The 21,537-nt window shown below is 46.3% G+C and overlaps 3 protein-coding genes and 1 pseudogene across 3 annotated transcripts; 2 read left to right on the top strand and 2 right to left on the bottom strand.

Moving 5' to 3' along the window:
* Positions 1-840: 840 nt before the first annotated feature.
* Positions 841-3,484, top strand: LOC125540240 (geraniol 8-hydroxylase). The gene is made up of 2 exons (XM_048703818.2): positions 841-1,810; positions 2,738-3,484. Exons 1-2 carry the CDS (start codon positions 914-916, stop codon positions 3,341-3,343), a joined length of 1,503 nt encoding a protein of 500 aa, XP_048559775.1. The 5' UTR covers positions 841-913; the 3' UTR covers positions 3,344-3,484.
* A 141-nt stretch (positions 3,485-3,625) lies between these two features.
* LOC147987503 (cysteine protease 1 pseudogene) lies at positions 3,626-6,983 on the bottom strand (annotated as a pseudogene).
* An 8,743-nt stretch (positions 6,984-15,726) lies between these two features.
* VTE5 (phytol kinase 1 VTE5) lies at positions 15,727-17,499 on the top strand. Its single transcript, XM_048703820.2, has 6 exons — positions 15,727-16,114; positions 16,481-16,548; positions 16,630-16,761; positions 16,858-16,973; positions 17,076-17,190; positions 17,275-17,499. The coding sequence occupies exons 1-6, from the start codon at positions 15,827-15,829 to the stop codon at positions 17,468-17,470; spliced, it is 915 nt and encodes a 304-aa protein (XP_048559777.2). The 5' UTR covers positions 15,727-15,826; the 3' UTR covers positions 17,471-17,499.
* Positions 17,500-17,601: 102 nt separating this feature from the next.
* On the bottom strand, positions 17,602-20,550 carry LOC125540241 (Exostosin family protein). The gene is made up of 3 exons (XM_048703819.2): positions 19,878-20,550; positions 19,058-19,311; positions 17,602-18,397 (listed from the first exon to the last, which is right to left on the bottom strand). Exons 1-3 carry the CDS (start codon positions 20,500-20,502, stop codon positions 17,846-17,848), a joined length of 1,431 nt encoding a protein of 476 aa, XP_048559776.1. The 5' UTR covers positions 20,503-20,550; the 3' UTR covers positions 17,602-17,845.
* Positions 20,551-21,537: the final 987 nt, after the last annotated feature.

The following is a 21,537-nucleotide window of genomic DNA, read 5'->3' on the forward strand; positions in this document are numbered from 1 at the left end:
AGTTCGTTCGTCCTTGTTTATGTAGATGTATACCATCGATAGGAGCACGTGTACTTGTTCAAAGATCCAAATGTGAACTTTGCCATGCTCCCGCTCCCGTACATGCCAGCCGCCAATGAATTTACCAGCTTCCAGCCAAACCGTATAGTTCGTTCGTCCTCGTTTACGTATCTATCAGTGGGGATTTGTGTAATCTGATGAGGACTTTTGAACAAAAACAGGGCACACTCATTCTAAAAGCAAAAACACACATTCAAAAAAGAGGCTACCATGGATAAGGTATTCGACCTTGCCACTATGATTGGCATATCATATGTCATGCATGACGTCTGTGGTCACCAAGGTTAAATGTGCTAAGAGGGTGTTTGGATTCAAGAGACTTATTTTAGTCTGACTAAAAATAGTCTTTTTAATATGCTAAAGTTCCAAGCACACCTGACTAAAGAGAGGCTAAAACTAGTCTTGAGACTAAAAAAAATTAGTCAGGGATATCCTACTAAAATATGAATTAGTCATCTCTCTCATCATTTAACTCCTCTCCTTTAACACATACTGGATTGAAGGATAATAAATACTCATTAACTTGATTTTAGTCTCTTTAATATTTAAATTCAAATATAAGTAAGGCTATTTTTAGTCGTAAGACTAAAACGTATTCAAGCACCCTCTGATCGTTCTGGGCTCGCCGGAAGATGTTCCGCATCGCCAACCAACTCGTCGGCTGCCCGACGCTAATTATTAAATCCCATCTACTTAGCAGACTAGATTTGGTCTTCATTCCCAGCTCCCCGGGTCACACCAAGATCCTGATGGAGTAGTATAAATAGCGTTGTGTGACCGAGTAGCTAGCAGTTTTATCAGAGACTCGTGTCCAGTGCCCCCGGCCGAGTTGCACAAGGGAAAGGAAGCAATAATGGTGGCGGTGGCGGTGCTTGTGCCGTGGCTAGCATGGCTCGTCGTCTCTTTCCTTTCCCTCTACCTCCTCAACCTCCTCACCCACGCGCGCTCCGGCCTCCCGCCGGGCCCGCGCCCGCTGCCGCTCATCGGCAGCCTCCACCTCCTTGGCGACAAGCCGCACCGCTCCCTCGCACGCCTGGCCAGGAACCACGCCGCCCCGCTCATGTCCCTCCGCCTCGGCTCGGTCACCACGGTGGTCGCCTCCTCCCCCGCCATGGCCCGGGAGATCCTGCAGCGGCACGACGCCATGTTCGCCACCCGGTCCGTGCCCGACGCCACCCGCATGCACGCGGCGGGGTCCGTGCCCTGGCTGCCCCCTGCGCCGCGGTGGCGCGCGCTCCGCAAGATGATGGCCACGGAGCTCTTCGCGCCGCACCGCCTCGACGCGCTCCACCACCTCCGGAGCGAGAAGGTGGGCGAGCTCATGGACCACGTCGCGCGGCTGGCGCGCGACGGCAAGCCGGTGAACGTGGGGCGCGTGGCCTTCACGACCAGCCTGAACCTGCTCTCTCGCACCATCTTCTCCCACGACCTCACGAGCCTCGACGACGACAACCGCTCCGGAGAGTTCCAGGAGGTGGTGACGGGGATCATGGAGGCCGTGGGGACCCCCAACGTGTCGGACTTCTTCCCGGTGCTCGCCCCGGCCGACCTGCAGGGCACGCGCCGGCGGCTGGCGAGGCTGCTCGCTCGGCTGCACGTGGTGTTCGACGCTGAGGTGGACCAGAGGCTGCGCGCCCGTGACGCCGGCCAGCACGGGAAGAACGACTTCCTGGACGTGCTGCTCGACGTGGCGGCGCGTGAGGATGGCAAGGACCTGCTCGACCGCCAAACGCTACGCCCACTTTTCACGGTAACAACATTTTTTCCCCTTCTGTTTTGCAATTGCAGTTGATGTTTCAGTTTGCAAGTGAGAGATAGAAATTCACATGGCCAGCCATGACGATTGAGCCGGCCGAGGATCAAATCAAACAAATGATGCCGTATTTAAAATTAAAAGCCGTGATATTACCATTTTTAAAAAATGCTAGCATCGAAATATCTAAGAACTTTGCTTAGATACAGATTAAAGGTAGAGATTAGAAGTTATCCCTTTTAGTCAAAAGGGTAATATAGTCTTCTACAATCAAATCAATCTACTCAATATACGTTTGATCTGCATTTTTAGATCGAAACAAACAAATATATTCCTATAGATAGTAATAGACTTTCAAGTTTGCTACAGAAAACATGAACGCTGGTAAATTCAAAAGCTCATATCTCTGCCGCTAAAATCCCTATAGAGTAGTCTCTGCTTAGGAATTGTGTAGGAATTATGGCATCTATTCATGAGATACGAGGAGCAGCGTCGGAATTTTCCTTTATAAGGATATAATCATCTCTCTTTTTTTTTTGGAGACATGAGATAGGATCATCTAAAACTCAAATTCATATGTTTTTCTTTCTTTCAACCAAGTCTTATTGTATTTTGCCGCATTTCAAATTCCCACCATAGCCCTTACATGGACTGCACTTCATCCAACGCACAAGAAAATAAGTCCACGCACAATGGCTTCTTCTATTATAATGCAATGGGAAGAATATCAAATTTAACTCTGAAAATAATGGAATTATTGCTTATATAATTCATCCATACAGTATTGCTATGTGCACCACAAAACAATTTTCCATTGTTGTATAGCAGATTAGCAAATTATCCATTGTACGTTATGTGATGCTTGTTTAGAGTATCTAGATAGCTACATTTGCCAGACTATATTGATGTGACTTTGCATGTTAGGATTTGTTTGCCGCCGGCACTGACACAAGCTCTAGCACAGTGGAATGGGCATTGGCCGAGCTTCTCCAAAATCCATCATCATTGGCTAAGGCTTGCAATGAGCTTGAACAAGTTATCGGCCCAACAAGAAACATTGAAGAGGCTGACATTGTTCGGTTGCCCTATATGCAAGCTATCATAAAAGAGACTTTTCGACTCCATCCTCCTGCTCCACTCTTGTTGCCACGCCAACCTGAAGCGGCACTGAAAATAGCAGGCTACACAATACCGAAAGGTTCACGCATTTTCATAAACGTATGGGCGATAGGTCGAGATAAAGATGTATGGGATGAACCTGAGAAATTTATGCCGGAAAGGTTCTTGGATTCCACAGTTGACTTTAGAGGTGCGGATTTTGAGCTCCTTCCTTTTGGTGCCGGACGTCGGATCTGCCCTGGGATGACATTGGCAACTAGGATGGTGCATTTGATCCTCGCTTCGTTGTTACATCAGTTTAAGTGGAGTCTCCCTGCTGAGATGGAAAGGGATGGGATTGACATGGAAGATAAGTTTGGCCTCACACTTACTAAGGTCGTTCCCCTTTGTATTGTAGCAACACCAGTTTGAATTGATGGAAAAAAAATTGTATGAGTGCTTTAGCTGTAGTTAAATGTGTCACTCATGGAATGTATACAATTATTTATGTGATAATAATAATAATGAATCTTCTAGAAAACTCAACTTTCTAGCGATTCACAAGCTGAACAATGTTGTGTTATTAAAATGTTGTTCCTACAAAGATATTCATACATGCAGTTCTAGCCACCCAAGTTAGTTTTGAGGTTTGTGCAAAACCGCGGTTGCAGAAAATTCACGTACGACAAAAATACAAATATATTCATACATGTCATTCTAGCCACCCAACTTAACTTCAGGTTTGTGCAAAACCTCGGTTGCACAAAATCCACATAGAACAAATACAACATATCTGTCACACACGGTGGATGGTGGACGGTTTGTATTAGATACTAAAAATGGTTAACTTAATTTGGCAATGTTACTTTTACACCTTAAGCACCTTTTTGGAAAATAATAACAGCTACGGAGGAAGGCAACACAATTTGTATATTTTCACATTTGGGATGTTTATGTCGCTCAAAGATTCTAAAATTTCACACTTCATAATTTGTCACCATGAGAAATCTTTTGTTGTCTGAATATTTCGCATTCAAATCTCTTGCACATCCCAGAGTTCATAATCTAGCATAATCCAAATATTTCAACATTTCAATCCCTGCGTACCTTTATTATTCGTTATTTGTCACCAAGAATATCAATAACACATACTTAAATTCCCACGGTAGCAAACTAAAATCATTGGCAAACCAACTTTTGGGTAATGACCATATGGACAAAAGATGGGATCAACGGGCTCCCGGGGCTGGCGGATTAGTTGGCCAGCCGTACTATTGCGACTAGAAACTCCAAATTATCAGCGATGTCGTTTCAGTAGAAGCTATTGCTCTGAACGATGGACCTGATTCAATTGGTTAAAATAGATTGAGGAGGTGCAGCAGCAGTGCTTAACGATTGTTATTTCATGACTTCAGATTTTGCCAAAGTGGTTTTTGAACATGAGTTTAACGAGGCGAACTCTTTGCTCATGAGTTGGCCCAGCTAGCTAGCAAAGTTCATGAAGGTAGTTCCTGGTTTGTAGTTTCACCTCCCTCAATTCTACTGTATCTCTTGCCGTGGATCATATTAGGAACTATGACCATGATCATATACCATTCCTTACTAAAGAAAAAAAAAGTAGGTAATGTATATAAGAACAATGACTTCTCTATTTTTTTTTTACAATGACTTGTCCTAAAACTATACTGTATTTACAATTACCATTGGAAAAAGAATGATTCCTCCTAATAAGATACTACAAGTATTTACAAGGACTCTCGGAAAAAAAATGACTGCTACGTTATGAAAACAAAAGGCTGTAACCTAGACTGCCTAGATCGAAAAGATGGAATCAACAAGATCTGAGACCGCCGTCCTCTGTCGCTTTGCCGGCGTGCGCGGCAGCGCATCCACGGTGTACGGACTTCCTTTGCTCTTGGCGCAGGTGCGGCTCCCAGCGTTGCAGACGGGGTAGTCCGACGGGCAGCAGGTGCCCCGGTCCCTGCAACAGGTGGCGCCCTCGGCCGGGCAGCATCCCCACGCAAGGCACACGTTCCTCACACCGTACGTGCAGCAGCACGTGCTCCCCGCCGGGCACGAGCTGTAGCGGTCGCACTTCTCCTCCGGCGCCGGTGGTGCCGGCTTCGGGTTGGGCCCGTTCTTGACGGGGTAGGACGCGAACATGGCGATGCCGCACTTGCCGGAGCTTGCCGTCACGTTGCGCTCCATCCGGATGTAGCCGCCCTCGCCCCAGCCCGGACCCCACGAGTTGCGCACGAGCCAGAAGCCCTTGCCGCCGTCCGCCTCCGTGCCGTAGCCCACGGCCAGAACGGCGTGGTCTAGCTCCGTGCCGCACCGGCCCGTGAAGACCCCGGACTCGTAGAGCTGGAACTCACGCCCGCCCGCCTCGATGGCGACGCTCACCGGCTGGTGCGCCACGGCCTTCATCAGCGACGCCTCGTCGTCGGCGGGCACGTCCTCGAAGCCGTCGATGGAGACGACCTTGCGGGCCTTCTTGGCGAGGTCGCACTTGCCCTCCTTGGCGGTGTAGGGGTAGTCCTCCTCGGTGTCGATGCCGCCGTTCCGGACGATGAAGTCGAAGGCGTCGTCCATGATGCCGCCGTTGCACCCGCTGTTCTGCCCGTTGCGCGAGCAGTCCACGAGCTCCTGTTCCGACAGCTTCACGAGCTTCCCGGTGACGATCTTGTTGACGCCTTCCACCGCGGCGACCGTGGAGAACGCCCAGCAGCTGCCGCAATGGCCCTGGTTCTTGACGGGCGCGACCGCGCCCTTCTCCCTCCAGTCCACGGACTCCGGCAGCACGTCCTCGGCATGGTACCTGTAGCGATCGCCGACGGCGTTGCGGGCCCTGCCAGCGGCGCCGGCGCCGAGGTAGGCGGCGCGGAACTCGGCGTTGGTGAGGTCGGCGAAGCGGTTCATCCCGAGGCGGAACCCGCCGCGCTGCGCAGCACGAGCGTTGTGCGCTTCGACGAAGTCGAGGTTGTCCCGGAACGCGCGGAGCCGACGGACGTACTCGGCGAGCGCGGTGTACGAGCGGCCGTGCCGCGCCAGCCACGCGTCGAACATCGCCCGCACATCAGCCTCCGTCCGCCGCGTCAGCCCCCGCGCACCATGCTCAGCTGCTTCGTCGAGGTGGGCGGCGGCTGCAGGCGAGGAGGCGGCGAAGATGACGAGGAGCACCAAGGCGACCGCTGCCGCGGCCGCTCCGCGACCTGCCATGGCTGCCGCGGCGCTCGTCTTAGGTTTCGATCGATCGACTTATGGTTTTGGAGTGTCGGCTGGTGATTATATACTGGTCTGGACGTACGGTCTGGAGTCGTGATCGTGTTCTGATTGACGTGTGCGAGGCCGACACGGCAGGGAGGTAGTTTGGCGCGCAAGTCGATTCGACCTCAGATCCAACGGTGTAACCCGATTACAACTTTGACGTAGTACGATAGCTGTTTTTGATTCAGATCGGACGGCCGTGGCCTGCACTGGTCGGAAGTCCCAACTAGTATGCCGTACGAGACCAACTGCGGTCGGAGTATCACCATGTACCGCGTAGTATCGCGAACTAGCAGCCGGAGAATGTCTTTGGTTCCTGTAATCGGGTTACAACGTAACTAGAAAATGTTACACTTGCATTTGTTTCAGGTGGCCCGTAAATTTATCTATTTTTTACAACAAGTGGCCCGTGATAATTGGTTTACATGTAATCATTTTTTTGGAACAGTGTTGCTGATCTCAGCCGACTTAGACTTAAGACATAGTTAAGTCTAAAGTCGATGCAATATCGGTGAGATCTTGTATGTAGATTCATGCAAAATTTCCTTTTTTTTAACTTTTTTTCTTTCTTATTTGTTATATCACTTGATTGCGATTTGGTTAAGTCTTAATCAACTGAGACCTAGCCAGACTTTTATTGGAAAGCCTTCTACGGTTGTTTTATTTTGTACAGCTGAAGATTAATCCTTGCTCATCTAGCCAGTTCATGAGCAATGCAATGCACAAACTTTACCCACTTATTATTCGGCGTCCTCTGCGCCACTTATAGGCAAAATGAAACTGACGCACACCCCTAGCATACATAGCCTTACTGTAACTGGTTCAGCCGATCAGGGCAATGCTTTTATACATCAGTTTGTTTTCCTTTCTACATTCGTTTATCTGGACTTTTTCACTGGTTTTTTTGTTCTTTTTTTTTACTTTTTCCTTTTCATTATTTTTTAAACATTTCTAAACTCGTGATCTTTTCCACAATTAATGAACTTCTTCAAATCCGTGAACTTTATCAAACTTGTTGAAAATTTTCAAATCTATGAAGTTTTTTCTAAATTCATGATTTTTTTTAATTTGTGAGCTTTTCTTCAAATTCATAAAAAAAATCCAATTGTATGATTTTTTTTAAAATTCATGAACTTTTGTTAAAATCCGTGGACTTTTCCCAAATTCACACACATTTTTCAATTTTGCAAAAAATTTAAATCTGTGATTTGTTTTGCAAGATTATCAATTTTTTTAGATATGTGAAAATTTCCAAATTCAGGATTTTTATTCAAATATGTGATTTTTTTTCAAACATGTGAACTTTTTTCAAATTCGAGAATATCTTTGAAATTAGTGATTTTTTTCGACTTTGTGAACCTTCTTAAATTCGTGATCTTTTTTAAAAAATTTGAACATTTTTAAAGTTCATGAACAATTTTCAAATTCACAAACATGCTTCACATTCACAAACTTTCTCCAAATTCATGATTTTTTTCTAGAAATTTATGTTTTTTAATGGAACTTGTTTACAATTCCATAAAAAATTTAAAAATATGTCAAATTATTCTACTTAAGAGATGAAAAGTAATTTTCCTGAGACAGTTCAGCGGTAGCCGTAGTACAAGGTGATAAAAAAACAAAGTTGAGAAGGAAGAATGAGAGGACCGAGTAGCGAGCAAGCATGCCAATGGGCCACCGCCGGCAAGCGTTCGGTGTGGGCGCCAGCTAACCACCTAATGCTTGAGGCGCTGAGGAGGAGGTCTCCTAACTCTTTACATATATGAATACAACCATGCTAAGGAGGAGGAGGTCTCCTAACTCTTTACATATCTCAATACAAACATCGATGGTTGGAGCCACAATAGAAGTACATTTGTTCATACGACCCACCAGTTGCAGACAGTCATGCTGAACAATTAGCTAACAGTTTTCCAATCTATGAAGAAACATACAGCATCGCCACAGCGCCAAGGCCTCCGTAGTTTGAGCTTCAACCGCCGGTCTGATGAAGAAGTTCTCTACCGCCAAGAGGGCACCGGTATCATCTCAAAATAGCAAAAAAAACTGGGCTATGGTGCGACCATTGAATATCAGCCGCCGTTGCGCTGGGTGGCGGCCTTCTCTTCAGCCTTCCTCGATGGTAGGTAGTATTTTGTTAAGATAGCTTCCTCATGTTGGCTATGAAGAGATAGTCATTTGAAGCTTTTTAGGCAGCCCAAAAGGTATGCAAAAGCCTACTACCCATTAGGGTTGTGACCTAAGGTCATTTTAGAGTTTGCACATGAGGGAAGGTGGATGTTCTACCCTCCCATCCAGCGGCCACCACCAGGAGTGACGAAGATAATATCAACCTTCGTTGTAGAAGAGAGAGAGGGAGAGAGAGAGAGAGAGCAGGGCCGGCTCAAGGATTTCGAAGGCCCCTGGGCGAACTTCACTAATGGGCCCAACAAAGAATTTTTTTTGGTCGATACACGAACAAATACATATATTATAATGTCATAAAGATTAGTAAATTTTCATTAGAATCAAATATCTGATATTTTTTCTTGCCTTTGTTCGAACTCAAGTATCATAGAAGCTACAATTCACACAAGAATATAGAAATAGCATGCTAGCAAACCTCTAGTAATCATGAGAAGCGAGACTTCCGTGCATTTTTTGACGCAAAATCATCAATGGCAATGTCAAGATCAATACTGTCCAACATATTCTTCTCGATGCAGCACATGGCCAAACCATTCAGTCTATCTTGGGACATTGTTGACCTTAAATAATTTTTCAGTAACTTCAATTTTGAGAAACTCCTTTCAGCCGATGCAACAGTGACCGGTACACAGTCAAGAGGATACGATAAGCAATTGAGACATTTGGATAACAATCCGCAGCTCTAACAAACTCAAATATCTGATCTGCTGACATGAGTGTGTTTGGCAATGTCATCTGCAATACTTTTAGCTCAGAAACAAAATCATCTAAATCAACATCTGCTGACTTACCATGAGTGAAAGTGTTGACAAAGTTAGTGCAACAATTTCTTAGATCATTATCACCCAACAACTTCAATTCTTTTGAGTTGAACAAGAATCCAAATATGCTCCCAAATGACTTCAGTTCCTCAAATCTACTAGTCAAGGAAGCAAATGCAACATCAATCATCACCAGAAAGTATTTAACTCTAAATGATTCCACCTCAATTTCTTGCGCTTCTTGATTCTGGTCATTTTCTTCATTGCCATTCATTTCATCAAATTGTCTTTTTCTGGTAATACGCCGCTTTACAGGAAATAAAGGCTGTACACCCATGTCGATTGCAATAGATCTCGCAATATCCAAGCTAGTAGCAAAGCCTTCTTTTCTATACTTCTCAAAATATGAGATGGCACCTTCAATCTGTTTAAGAGTAACATCAATACACACGAATTTAGACTGCAATTTCTTACTCACCATGTTTACAGTGAACAAAACATCATGCCAGATGACCATGCCCAGTATAAATTCAAATTTCTCAAGTGCATTAGCCAAAGATTTTGCGTCGCTCTTAGTCTTGGCGTCATCAGTAGAAGTTCTCTTCAATTCCAATAAAGCTTTTCTTAACTCAGGTGCTTGATATCTGATAGCATGAACACTCTTTTTTTGACTCTCCCATCGAGTGTTACACAAAGACTTAACTGTCATTTTTGGAACATGATCAAGCAATAGCTGCCATCTTTTAGTAGAGCTTGAAAACAATATGTAAATTCTTTGCACAACACCAAAGAAAGTTATAGCTTTACCGCAAGATTTTGCCATATCACTGAGAGTAAGATTCAGGCTATGACAAGCACACGGCATGTACAATGCTCTTGGATTAGTTGCAAGCAATCTGCTCTGTACCCCTTGGTTTTTTCCCTTCATGTTCGAACCATTGTCATACCCTTGTCCACGAACATCCTGAACATTCAAACCAACAGATTCAAGTGTATCTATTAACACATTATAAAGTCCAAGTCCCAATGTATCATCCACCTTCATGAACTCTAGAAAAAACTCCTCTATTTTTGTACTGGCACTTGACATGTTTACACATCTCACAATTAGAGTCATTTGTTCTTGATGGCTCACATCAGGGGTACAGTCTAAAATGACAGAGAAGTACCTTGCATCCTTAATTATCTTCAAGAGAGAACCTTTAACACCGCAAGCAAGACAGGAAATTAACTCGTTGTGAATATTATGGCCAAGATAATGATGATGGATTTCATTATTCTGAATGCGCCGAAGATGCTCTTGCATTACAGGATCAAATTCTGCCATCATTTCAATTACTCCCAAAAAGTTCCCATTGTTATCTTGATATAATTTCTCATTTGCTCCTCGAAAAGCCAAATTATGTTTAGCAAGAAATTTCACAGCAGCAACAATTCTAATTAAAACTTGTCTCCATCGCTTCTTCTCCCTTGCAATCTCTTCTTGCAAATCTCTATCAATTGTTTCCTTCTTACTTAGCCTCAACCTTACCTCATTCCAAGTATTCGTGTTAGTGATATGCTCAGCACCATTCTCATGTAATTTGAGCTTTTCACTAAGATGTTTCCAATCCATCAATCCCTCAGATGCTAGCAAACTTTTGCTGTTTTCAGATTTGAACAATTTACAGCAAAAACAATAAACTTTATTCACATGTTTAGAGTACACTAACCACCTCCGATCACTGGCCTCGCCATTGTTGGGGAACGTAGTAATTTCAAAAAAATTCCTACGCACACGCAAGATCATGGTGATGCATAGCAACGAGAGGGGAGAGTGTTGTCTACGTACCCTCGTATACCGAAGCGGAAGCGTTGACGCAACGTAGAGGAAGTAGTCGTACGTCTTCCTGATCCGACCGATCCAAGCACCGTTACTCCGGCACCTCCGAGTTCTTAGCACACGTACAGCTCGATGACGCTCCCCGGACTCCGATCCAGCAAAGCTTCGGGGATGAGTTCCGTCAGCACAACGGCGTGGTGACGATGATGATGTTCTACCGACGCAGGGCTTCGCCTAAGCACTACAACGATATGACCGAGGTGGAATATGGTGGAGGGGGGCACCGCACACGGCTAAGGAACGATCACGAGGATCAACTTGTGTGTCCTAGGGTGCCCCCCTATATAAAGGAGCAAGGGGGAGGCCGGCCGGCCCTATGGGGCGCGCCAAAGGGAGGGGGAGTCCTCCTCCTAGTGGGAGTAGGACTCCCCTTTCCTAGTCCAACTAGGAAACAAGAGGGGGAAGGAAAGAGAGGGAGAGGGAGAGGGAAAGAGGGGCCGCGCCCCCCCTCCCTAGTCCAATTCGGACTCCCCATGAGGGGGGGGGGGCGCCACCTCCTGGGCTGCTGCCCTCTCTCTCCCCTCAGGCCCAATAAGGCCCATTACTTCCCCGGGGGGTTCCGGTAACCCCTCCGGCACTCCGGTTTTATCCGAAATCACCCGGAACACTTTCGGTGTCCGAATATAGTCGTCCAATATATCGATCTTTATGTCTCGACCATTTCGAGACTCCTCGTCATGTCCCTGATCACATCCGGGACTCCAAACTAACTTCGGTACATTAAAATGCATAAACTCATAATAACTTTCATCGTAACGTTAAGCGTGCGGACCCTACGGTTCGAGAACAATGTAGACATGACTGAGACAAATCTCCGGTAAATAACCAACAGCGGGACCTGGATGCCCATATTGGCTCCTACATATTCTACGAAGATCTTTATCGGTCAGACCGCATAACAACATACGTTGTTCCCTTTGTCATCGGTATGTTACTTGCCCGAGATTCGATCGTCGGTATCCAATACCTAGTTCAATCTCGTTACCGGCAAGTCTCTTTACTCGTTCTGTAATGCATCATCCCGCAACCAACTCATTAGTTGCAATGCTTGCAAGGCTTATGTGATGTGCATTACCGAGAGGGCCCAGAGATACCTCTCCGACAATCGGAGTGACAAATCCTAATCTCGAAATACGCCAACCCAACATGTACCTTTGGAGACACCTGTAGAGCACCTTTATAATCACCCATTTACGTTGTGACGTTTGGTAGCACACAAAGTGTTCCTCCGACAAACGGGAGTTGCATAATCTCATAGTCATAGGAACATGTATAAGTCATGAAGAAAGCAATAACAACATACTAAACGATCGGGTGTTAAGCTAATGGAATGGGTCATGTCAATCAGATCATTCAGCTAATGATGTGGTCTCGTTAATCAAATAACAACTCTTTGTTTATGGTTAGGAAACATAACCATCTTTGATTAACGAGCTAGTCAAGTAGAGGCATACTAGTGACACTCTGTTTGTCTATGTATTCACACATGTATTATGTTTCCGGTTAATACAATTCTAGCATGAATAATAAACATTTATCATGATATAAGGAAATAAATAATAACTTTATTATTGCCTCTAGGGCATATTTCCTTCAGCCATTCCTTAGTTGTCTTGAGTAGTACGCATATGAAAAATGCCTGCCTTTCTTATCCATGGGAAACACAAGATTATACTCCCTTGTAGGTCCTTTTTCAATGAGAATATCTCTTGATTTATTGTCAAGAATATTCCAAGTTCTAGGATCATAAATATCAAAAGAAGAAGCTTGCTCATCTATGTTTCCATGGCCACTAAAATTTCCGATGTTCTGATTGGCATCAACATCGGCACGATTTTCCTCAACTGCATTCTCAGTCTGATCTGGTTGTTCGCCATTGGTGATATATAATTGCGTAGAATTCGTAGCAGTGTCCTTCCTCAACACGAATTTATTCATAGCCCCTCTCTGAGATCGAATCAACTTCTCTACTCGTTTCTTGTTAATTCTTTTCTGATGACCAGATGGATGCTTATTAGGCAACATGGTTACACTACCAATGGATGCAGCTGCAAGTGATGAGCGATGCAAAGAAAGAATCAGACACCGGATTGAGATTTTAGACTAAGAACATATAGCACGAGAAAATAGAGTCGCCCACCACGGTTTCATAGAAATAGAATTTGATCTGAGATTACCTCTTGATCTTGATCTTCCCCACAATTTCTTGCCGAGACAGACACAACGTGATCAGGGAACTAGGGATTTCAATGATGCAGTCAGGCCATCGGCCGGTCAGGGACTCCGGACTGGACCAGGATGACTGGAGGAGACGGCGACGGTTCAGTGCGTGAATCAGGGCGAGAATCGCTGGAAAGAAAAGGAAACGACGATTCAGGACGATTTCGTTCCGTGCGTGGCTGGCTACCTTCCTGGGCTAGCTGTGCGCCCTAGGTAGATGGGCCTTTTTCACCCTCTACTATGTCCTATACGTACATACTCTATACCAGATATGGGGCCCTATTTCGGCTGGGCCCCGGGCCGTCGCCCCTACTGCCCTGGGCCAGAGCCGGCCCTGAGAGAGAGAGAGAGAGAGAGAGAGAGAGTCAAGCTGCGGTTTCATCATATTTGGTGAGATTGTTCCAATCCCTCGATCTTGCAGTCCCAAATCTTATTGTTACTATTCATGACGTAGAAATCTTGATGTGTGAGAGCCTCTAGTGTTACCTAAAGAAGAACTTGTTGTATCACACATTTATAATTGAGGAAGAGGATTCAGTGGCTTTGGCCCATGGTTTTTCCCTAAAGTTGAGGATTTTTTATGTAAAATCTGGTGTCTATGTGTTGATGATTGTTATTGAAATTCCGGGTTGAGAGTACATAGGACTTGTCCTACCTGCTTGCTGAAATTAGCTAGCACTTGTCCTACCTGGATGATGGTTGCACCCGGGACATGTCCTAGTTTCAAACTAAACCTAGTATTCACTATCTATTTGATGCATATGTTTTCTTTCGTGCTAAGCAACAATCCTTGAATTAGTATATGATATGGTGTTGCTTTGTTTCCGTTGTAGTTTCAGACCACATGTGTGTGCTAATTCCCAATAGAGCGGCATCAGAAGTGTGGTTTCTTAGGAGCTTGCTTAGGAGCTTTGAAAAAACGCTATGAAAAGTTACATGATAAAACTTGATTCTTCCAAGTACTCTCTATGAAACCTATGATGGAAGACATTCATTATTGCAAAGGATTTGTATGAGCCAATTATGAAAGACAAGATATCCACTGGTGTCACGGAAAAAGAATGAGGAGTGTTGCATAGAAAGGCAGTAGGTTTGATTCATTTATGTACTTCGGCCACAATATACTTCACGAAAAAAGAATGTGGAGTATTGCATAGAAGGGCTTTGGCAGTAGACTGTTATACCTTACTACCATCGCCCCTCTTGGTAGGAAAAGGGTCAGATCTCGAAAAAAATTTAATCCGGAGTCGGATCTGGCTCAACTTTCGCAAAAGGGTCAAAACACCAAATTTAGCCGATTTTGGCGCGGACGCAATGCAGGTTGCTACAAAACCGCGCCCCCCGCCTTCCTTTTGGATGGGCTAGAGGGGTCAGAGTGCGATGTTTAGCGTGCCCAAACTCCCGCAAAGTTTCCAAACGGTTTACGGAAAAAATTGCGTCTGGACCGCGCCACGGACCGATACAGTACCGCGTTTGATGGCTTTCGAATCGTATGTGGGTGGTTTGCGGATAGACGCTGGAAATGCTCTAACCATGCTCTTAGTTACAACATCCAACACAAGACAATCTGACACACATTACATCCAAGGCCGCATGCAGCCACACCCAAAACAGCGACCTGTCTTATCTCCTCTACGAGGGAAGGTCAAAGCATCGTTGGCTAGCTTGCTCGAGTATGCACGTCTCTTAAACCCGTGGAATTTGTAACTACGCCCCAAATACAAAGAGGGACAGCACGCAGGGATAAAGAACAAATGGCCCAACGATTTGTCAGTGTCAAAGTCCCGTAATATCTCAATGCACCATCGTTGCTTAGAATTTTTTTTTTTGCGGAAACCGTTGCTTAGACTTATCACTTATGATCACCTTAGTGTTTACAGTTGCGCTAGAATACAAAAAAAGTGATGTAAAAAATTTGGTTTTTGGGTGCAGAACACCCAAAGTCCAAACGCACGCATTCTTTCCTCCTCCATAATTAAGAAAAGACCATAGACTCTCCTCCTCCCTTTGACGCCGTCGCCGGTCCGCCCCGCCTTCGAATGGCCTTGGGGCCGTGGAGGTGGCCCCCTCCCCGTGTGGCTGGTTTGTCATTGTTAGGTGGTTCACGGAGCTGGTTATTATTAGGTTAGAACTTTGGAAGTGTCTCTCTGGAATGAAAAAATAAATAAAGGGAAAACGTTGTTGACGGGTGATGCTGTAGTGTAGACCGACGGTGGCCCGCCAAGCAAGCCTAGGGACGGTCGACAGCGCACCCAGTCCCCTTTGGTAGTTATTAGTACCATGGGCACTGTCCACTTCGGTCCATCTGGCCCCGCCCGCCCGCCTTGCCGCTAGATACACCGGGACGGTTTCCCTCCCAAAAAAAAAAAGATACACCGGGACGGGACCGCGCACCGCACGGGAAGTCCGCCGCCGCGTCCAACCAACCAACCAGCCACTGTTCCTACTCTACTCCGATCAAATCATGTTGGAAAAATATCCTCCGATCCAATCACCATCCCCGAGCGCGCGCCCCGACAAATCCGCTTGCCTCCCCGCCCGCTCCCTCGTCGCGTCTCTGTCTCCCTCCAGCGCCCATTTCTCTTCTCTTCTCTTGTCATGGCGGCGGCGCGGCCGGCGCTCCCCTCCTCCCCGACCTCGCTGCTGCTCGCGCGCTCCATCTCCGCCCCCGACCTCGCCACGGCCCCGACGTGGCGGAGGCCGAGGCGGTGGCTCGTCGCCGCGGCCGGCGTCCCGGCCGTGGCGGGGGCGCTCGCGGCCTCGGCCTCGGCGCCGGCGGCGTCCATGCTGCTGCGGGACGGAGGCGCCACGCTGCTCGTCACCGCCGGGGCCTACTCCCTCGTGCGCGCCTTCGACGCGCTCACCGAGCGCCGCCTCGTCCAGCAGGTCTCGTGCAATCCGCTCCCTCACCCGACCTCCCATTAATACGTGGTAGCAACTCACTGACGATGTGTGATCTGTTTACTAACAGTGAACTCAACTAGTAACATCAATCACGAGAGCCTCCCTGATCTTCTAGAAAAACATCAATCACTAGGGAGGTTACTGAACTTGATTCAGTTAAAGGTCGCCCAGATTGAGCTTCCTGCTGTCAGCTTGCCACTGCTCTAATCTAATGACTGAATCTCAGCATGTACAGTAAAAAAAATGGTCTTGTTATTTCGATTGATCAGACACGAATTGATTAATAACTGCCTCGTTTGGCTCCTTGCTTGGTTGCTAACGTGTGGTACTTGTCACCATTGAAGGCAGAGCTTGAGCAGAAAGGTTGTGCATGTGCTATCCGGGGTCTTTTTCATGGCTTCATGGCCACTCTACAGGTACTCCTACAACTGTATCCAACTTCCTTACGTCTTCAGATCACAACAGAGCTCCTAAGATAGACATGCTCTGTTTTGCAGCAATTCGACCGGTGCAAGGTTCTTCGCAGCGGTAGTCCCATTTCTCAATTGCGCGAGGCTTCTCACCTACGGGCTCGGCTTCTACTCGGACGAAGCTCTAGTAAAATCGGTGACCCGTGAAGGAAAACGAGAGTAATCCCAATGCACCAGCAACCTTATTTACTTTGAATCGTCCATTCTTCTTCAAGAAATCACCTCCCTGATACGATCTATTATGGTTTCTGACAGGGAATTGCTGAGAGGTCCTCTGTACTATGTCATCGTGCTACTGATCATTGTTCTAGTCTTCTGGCGTGACTCCCCTATCGGGATCATCTCCTTGTCGATGATGAGTGGCGGCGATGGTAAGATGGAAATGGGTCACAGGTTCTGTAACACCCAATATAACTTGACAATCTGTTCGTTTTCGCTGAGTTTCTGCACCTGCTTGGATCATGGCTTTGCAGGCTTTGCTGACATTGTCGGGAGAAGGTTCGGCTCGCTGAAGCTGCCATTCAACGACAAGAAGAGCTGGGTCGGGAGCGCCGCAATGTTCATTTCCGGGTTCCTGCTATCTGCACTGTATGGTTCTTGCGGCGCACTCCTGTTGCCTTGACAGAATTTCGCATGCGTTGCTGATGTATACTCTCTGTTTTCTTGTTGCAGGATGCTGTCCTATTTCTCGTGGCTTGGTTACATTCAAGTCAGCTGGGATCAGGCGATTGGTAAACTGGTTCTAGTTGCGCTGGCAGCCACTGCAGTGGAGTGTATTCCTGTAACTGATGTTGTAGATGACAATATCTCTGTTCCCTTGGCCACCATGTTGGTAGCCTTTCTGTTGTTTGGCAACACTGCAAACTGAATATATGAACAAATGTTTTGAGCTCCTCCTGTACTGGCACCAGAAGTTCTCTCATCTCCTTTTTCCCCTTTGAAGCAAAAAAATTTAGGCATCAAGACACACATGCCTAGGCAAACATTTGTTTTCAACAATTTGTACCAATATACTATCCAGCCTTCTCAATTCGTTTCAAATGGACAATTTCTTCAGTGAACAAACAAACCCCGTACAACAACTCATCGAGCAATATGGGAAATCATTCCTAAATAGTGCAAAAAGGATGAAGAAGTGTCTGCCTACAGTTACATGCTCATATTTGCAACTACCAGGGAAAAATAATAATTGACTTGCAGTCAGCTGAGCTTTTCGTTGAGGATCAGTGACTAAGAGAGATGGTCAGGTACAATGGCACCGAAGTGGGATGGACGCGCCTTCAGGCTTCCGCTTCTCCCGGGTGACTGCTTCTTGAATCATCGGCAACTTCTGATGAATCTTCTTCCATATGTGGTTCACAGCACCATCTTCTGGGGCAGAGACCTTGCTATGTTGGTGACTGTTTTCGTACTCAAAGATATGCTGGACTCCAGCCAGGTTTCTTCTGAATTCATCCTTCTGCTGCTTGGAGATATTCCTTAGGTAGTCCGTTAGCCATTTGGGCCTCATTGCGTTACCGACTGACACAAAAATGGAGAATTCTGTGTAGTCTATCATCCCTTCGAAAGGAAGCTCAATGTCATCGCTGACAATGACTGGTATGCAAAGACTTGCAACAGCGTCAAATAGACGACATGAACTTGGGGTGTCACCAGCTGGGTGCAAGCAAAACTCTGATGTCCGCATCCCTTTAATTGATTGTTCACGTCCTGTGGCATTAGGAAAACCTTCTTCCATGACAACATCAGGCTCATTAACCATCAAGTCCCACAGTTTTTCACGCACCAAACCACCCTGAAACCAATAAACGGATTGATCAGATAGATGGTTTAATTATTATTTTGCAAGCAGTATAAGCTAGGCTGAAGTTAGTTACTTCACTCAGATATACAAATCAAAGGAACAACCTAGTCTTAGCTTAATCATGTGTTTCTGTTATCATTATTGATCTTTACAAAGAACCTCAGGAGTTCTACTAGTGTACACTGCATAAAGCGATAAATAGTCCTGTTGAAAGCAAAATGGTTTTCGGTGTTTTTTAGGCACAATGCTTCAGATGATGCTTCCTGGAATAAATATAGACACAAAAAGAGAGCCAAACATTTATGTTTGAAAAAGCTAGCCTCACATATAACAGAGACCTAGAAGATTTTGAAGTAGAATAAACCGTTTACCATATACTTATTCTTTTTATTTAGAGAGCTAGTTTCAGATATTACGTGACAAACAATTTCAGGAATTTCAAAGCTGATTACAGATAAAAACGATGTAACCCGGGCTCAAGAAGTAAATGACAAACGCTACATGTACATGTTTGCAATTTGCATGCTTTTTATGGAATTAATGATGAAATGCAAGTCTACAGTCAAGTACAAGATGTGATCCAGAAAGCAGACAAACCTTTCCAAATATAATGCATAAATCAGGAGCTTGGTTTTATGATAGAGTACGAACCCGATGCCTGTGTTTGGCTCCCTTGAAGTACAGAAGCGTGGGGCGATCCATATTTTCTGACAGGCGCAGGGTAGGTAGCAAATGTGTGTAAGGCACAATGATATCTTTGAGCAATGACACTTGAGTGTGCTGTATCATATGAGAAGAGTTGCCGCCTGCAGATTTTGAATCGAGTTTGTACCAACCGCCAAAATCAACCACCAGTAGAATTGCTGGAGCAATCTCCGCCCGTACATGCCACATTGCCATAGGGTCTGTCAAAGAATGCCTTAATATTTAACATGACCTGAGCAACCAGAAGAAAAATAAGCTGCTAGGAAAATCAATCTTCACCAAGACAGAAGCAATACGCCAAACTTCGGCACCAATTGCATAAAAATACAGTATTCTCAGTCCAATGCCCAAGTGCGCTAATATGTACACACACTTGGAAGATAACTGGTATATTTCAGGTAAGCCACTACCTGGCTGTGAAATCCTACGAAACCAATAAGCTTAACTAGTTATGCTGACATGAATTAAAATTATGCAAAAGGTATTTCTAATTTGTGGGTTAATGCATTATCAGGGTTCTCCGGTGATTGCAGATAAAATTCTTTCAGAGTGTGTTAATATGTATACACACTTGCATGATCCACAGTAAAATTTTCTTAACTAGGGACATTTGAAGTTAAGCCACTTCCTTGGCTGATAAAACCATTAACAAATCAAGATCCTTAACTAGCTATGCTGACTTCAATTCAAAGAAATGAAAGCAATGCTTATATTTGTGGGTTAGTGCATTATAAGTACAAGATCCGGAGTTCCCCAGCCGAGTTACCTGTGAGGACGAAGACGTGGTCGCGGCCGCCGGACCGGCGCCAGGCCGGATGGGCGGTGACGCGGTCGACGACGTCCCGCTGGCGGCGATAGTCATCATTCCCCTCCTTCCTGCGGAAGGCGCCCTTGGTGGCGCCCCAGCCGAGCTCCATCTCCGCGGAGAGCGTGGCGAAGAAGGGCACGAACACGACGTCGGCCTCCCTCCAGTCGACGACGACCCTCACCACCGCGGACGCGGGGGCGGCGGGGCCGAGGAGGGAGCGCAGGAGCCAGTACTCGGCGCTGTACTGCCGGATGAGGGGGCTGGCGGGGTAGGGCGGGTGGTCGCGCGGCGGCGGGTGGTCCGGGTCGGAGGAGGCCGGGATGCGGGCGTCGGCGGACGGGAGCGACCAGTAGAGGTCGAGCAGGCCGTGGTTGAGCGCGCGCGGGAGGTCGGCGACGTAGACGCTGAGGCGGCGGCGGTGGCCGGGGTCGGGGGTGTGCGCGGAGGGGAGGAGGCGCGGGGAGGAGGACGGCCTGAGGAGGAGGAAGGAGAGGGAGAGCAGGAGGAGGGCGGGGACGGCGAGCAGGGCGGGGCGCTTCATCGCCGCCCGCCGGATCTCGCCTGAGATGGGAGGCGGCGGCATGGTGGGGAGGGGGGAGAGGGATGCCCTCCGTGGCACGCTTCGCCTGAATTTTGTATTGTATCTGAATTCCGAATTCAGTTCAGTATTCGTGAAATCTCCACAAACAAATTGCACAGAGAAAATACCATTCTCCCTCCAGTATTTGAATACTTCTCGCATATGTTGTTTTGAACGTCTATAAGGTCATACTCTAATGAGCATTTGTATGAATATACGTTGGAGACGGCTTGGGCATCGGGTATACAATGAGGCACTTAGAGCATATCTGTGCGGCATGCTAAAAAAACGTTTGCAGCGTGCTGATTGCCAGTTTTGCGTGGCACACAAACAACACATGCACTCCAAACACAACCAAGAAGATCAAACACAAACAAAATAAATCAATAATAAATAGTTCAATTTAATTAGGAATTTTAATTATTACAACTCAAACAACTAGTTTATCTTGCAATAGAACAAATAGTTCAACAATACAACATTAAACATACAACTCATGATGCTCTTTGTCGGTCATTCCATGCCCACCACTCCTCGATGAGATCCTTCTGAAAATCATCATGCGTATCGGCACATCGAATGGCATGATAGGAGGCAACAAAATGGGCCACCCTCACAGCCCTCCGCCGCACTCTCATGGGATGTCCCAAGTGCTCATATTGAGAGTAGTCTAAATCTTGGCCACGCTCATTCTCGATGATCATGTTGTGCATGATCACACAAGCGTGCATGATGTATCAAAGGATCTTTTGATACCAAAATCTAGCCGGTCCTCTCACAATGGCAAATTAGCCTTGCAAAATTCCAAAAGCTCTTTTCACATCTTTTCTAGCCGCCGCCTGAGCATTGTGGAAAACAAGATTTTTCTTACCTTCCGGTTTTTTCAACGGCTTCACAAATGTTTGCCACTTTGGGTAGATGCCATCCGCAAGATAGTAGTCATAGTTGTATGTATGGCCGTTTGCTACAAACTGCACCGGTGGCAGTTCACCATTTGCAATCTTATTCATCAATGGTGACCGATTAACAACGTTGGTG

This window comes from Triticum urartu, chromosome 2A (genome assembly GCF_056163025.1).
Source record: "Triticum urartu cultivar PI428250 chromosome 2A, HENAU_Tu73, whole genome shotgun sequence".
In the NCBI taxonomy this organism is placed as follows: Eukaryota; Viridiplantae; Streptophyta; class Magnoliopsida; order Poales; family Poaceae; genus Triticum; species Triticum urartu.

Excerpts from the sequence above, each read along its gene's own strand:
- LOC125540240 (XM_048703818.2), top strand. The coding sequence starts at position 914 with ATGGTGGCGGTGGCGGTGCTTGTGCCGTGGCTAGCATGGCTCGTCGTC. Across the intron at positions 1,811-2,737 it reads CGCTACGCCCACTTTTCACG|GATTTGTTTGCCGCCGGCAC; the intron begins GTAACAACATTT and ends TTTGCATGTTAG.
- VTE5 (XM_048703820.2), top strand. The coding sequence starts at position 15,827 with ATGGCGGCGGCGCGGCCGGCGCTCCCCTCCTCCCCGACCTCGCTGCTG. Across the intron at positions 16,115-16,480 it reads AGCGCCGCCTCGTCCAGCAG|AGCTTGAGCAGAAAGGTTGT; the intron begins GTCTCGTGCAAT and ends CATTGAAGGCAG. Across the intron at positions 16,549-16,629 it reads GCTTCATGGCCACTCTACAG|CAATTCGACCGGTGCAAGGT; the intron begins GTACTCCTACAA and ends TCTGTTTTGCAG.
- LOC125540241 (XM_048703819.2), bottom strand. The coding sequence starts at position 20,502 with ATGCCGCCGCCTCCCATCTCAGGCGAGATCCGGCGGGCGGCGATGAAG. Across the intron at positions 19,312-19,877 it reads CCACGTCTTCGTCCTCACAG|ACCCTATGGCAATGTGGCAT; the intron begins GTAACTCGGCTG and ends ATTCTTTGACAG. Across the intron at positions 18,398-19,057 it reads GAGCCAAACACAGGCATCGG|GGTGGTTTGGTGCGTGAAAA; the intron begins GTTCGTACTCTA and ends TATTGGTTTCAG.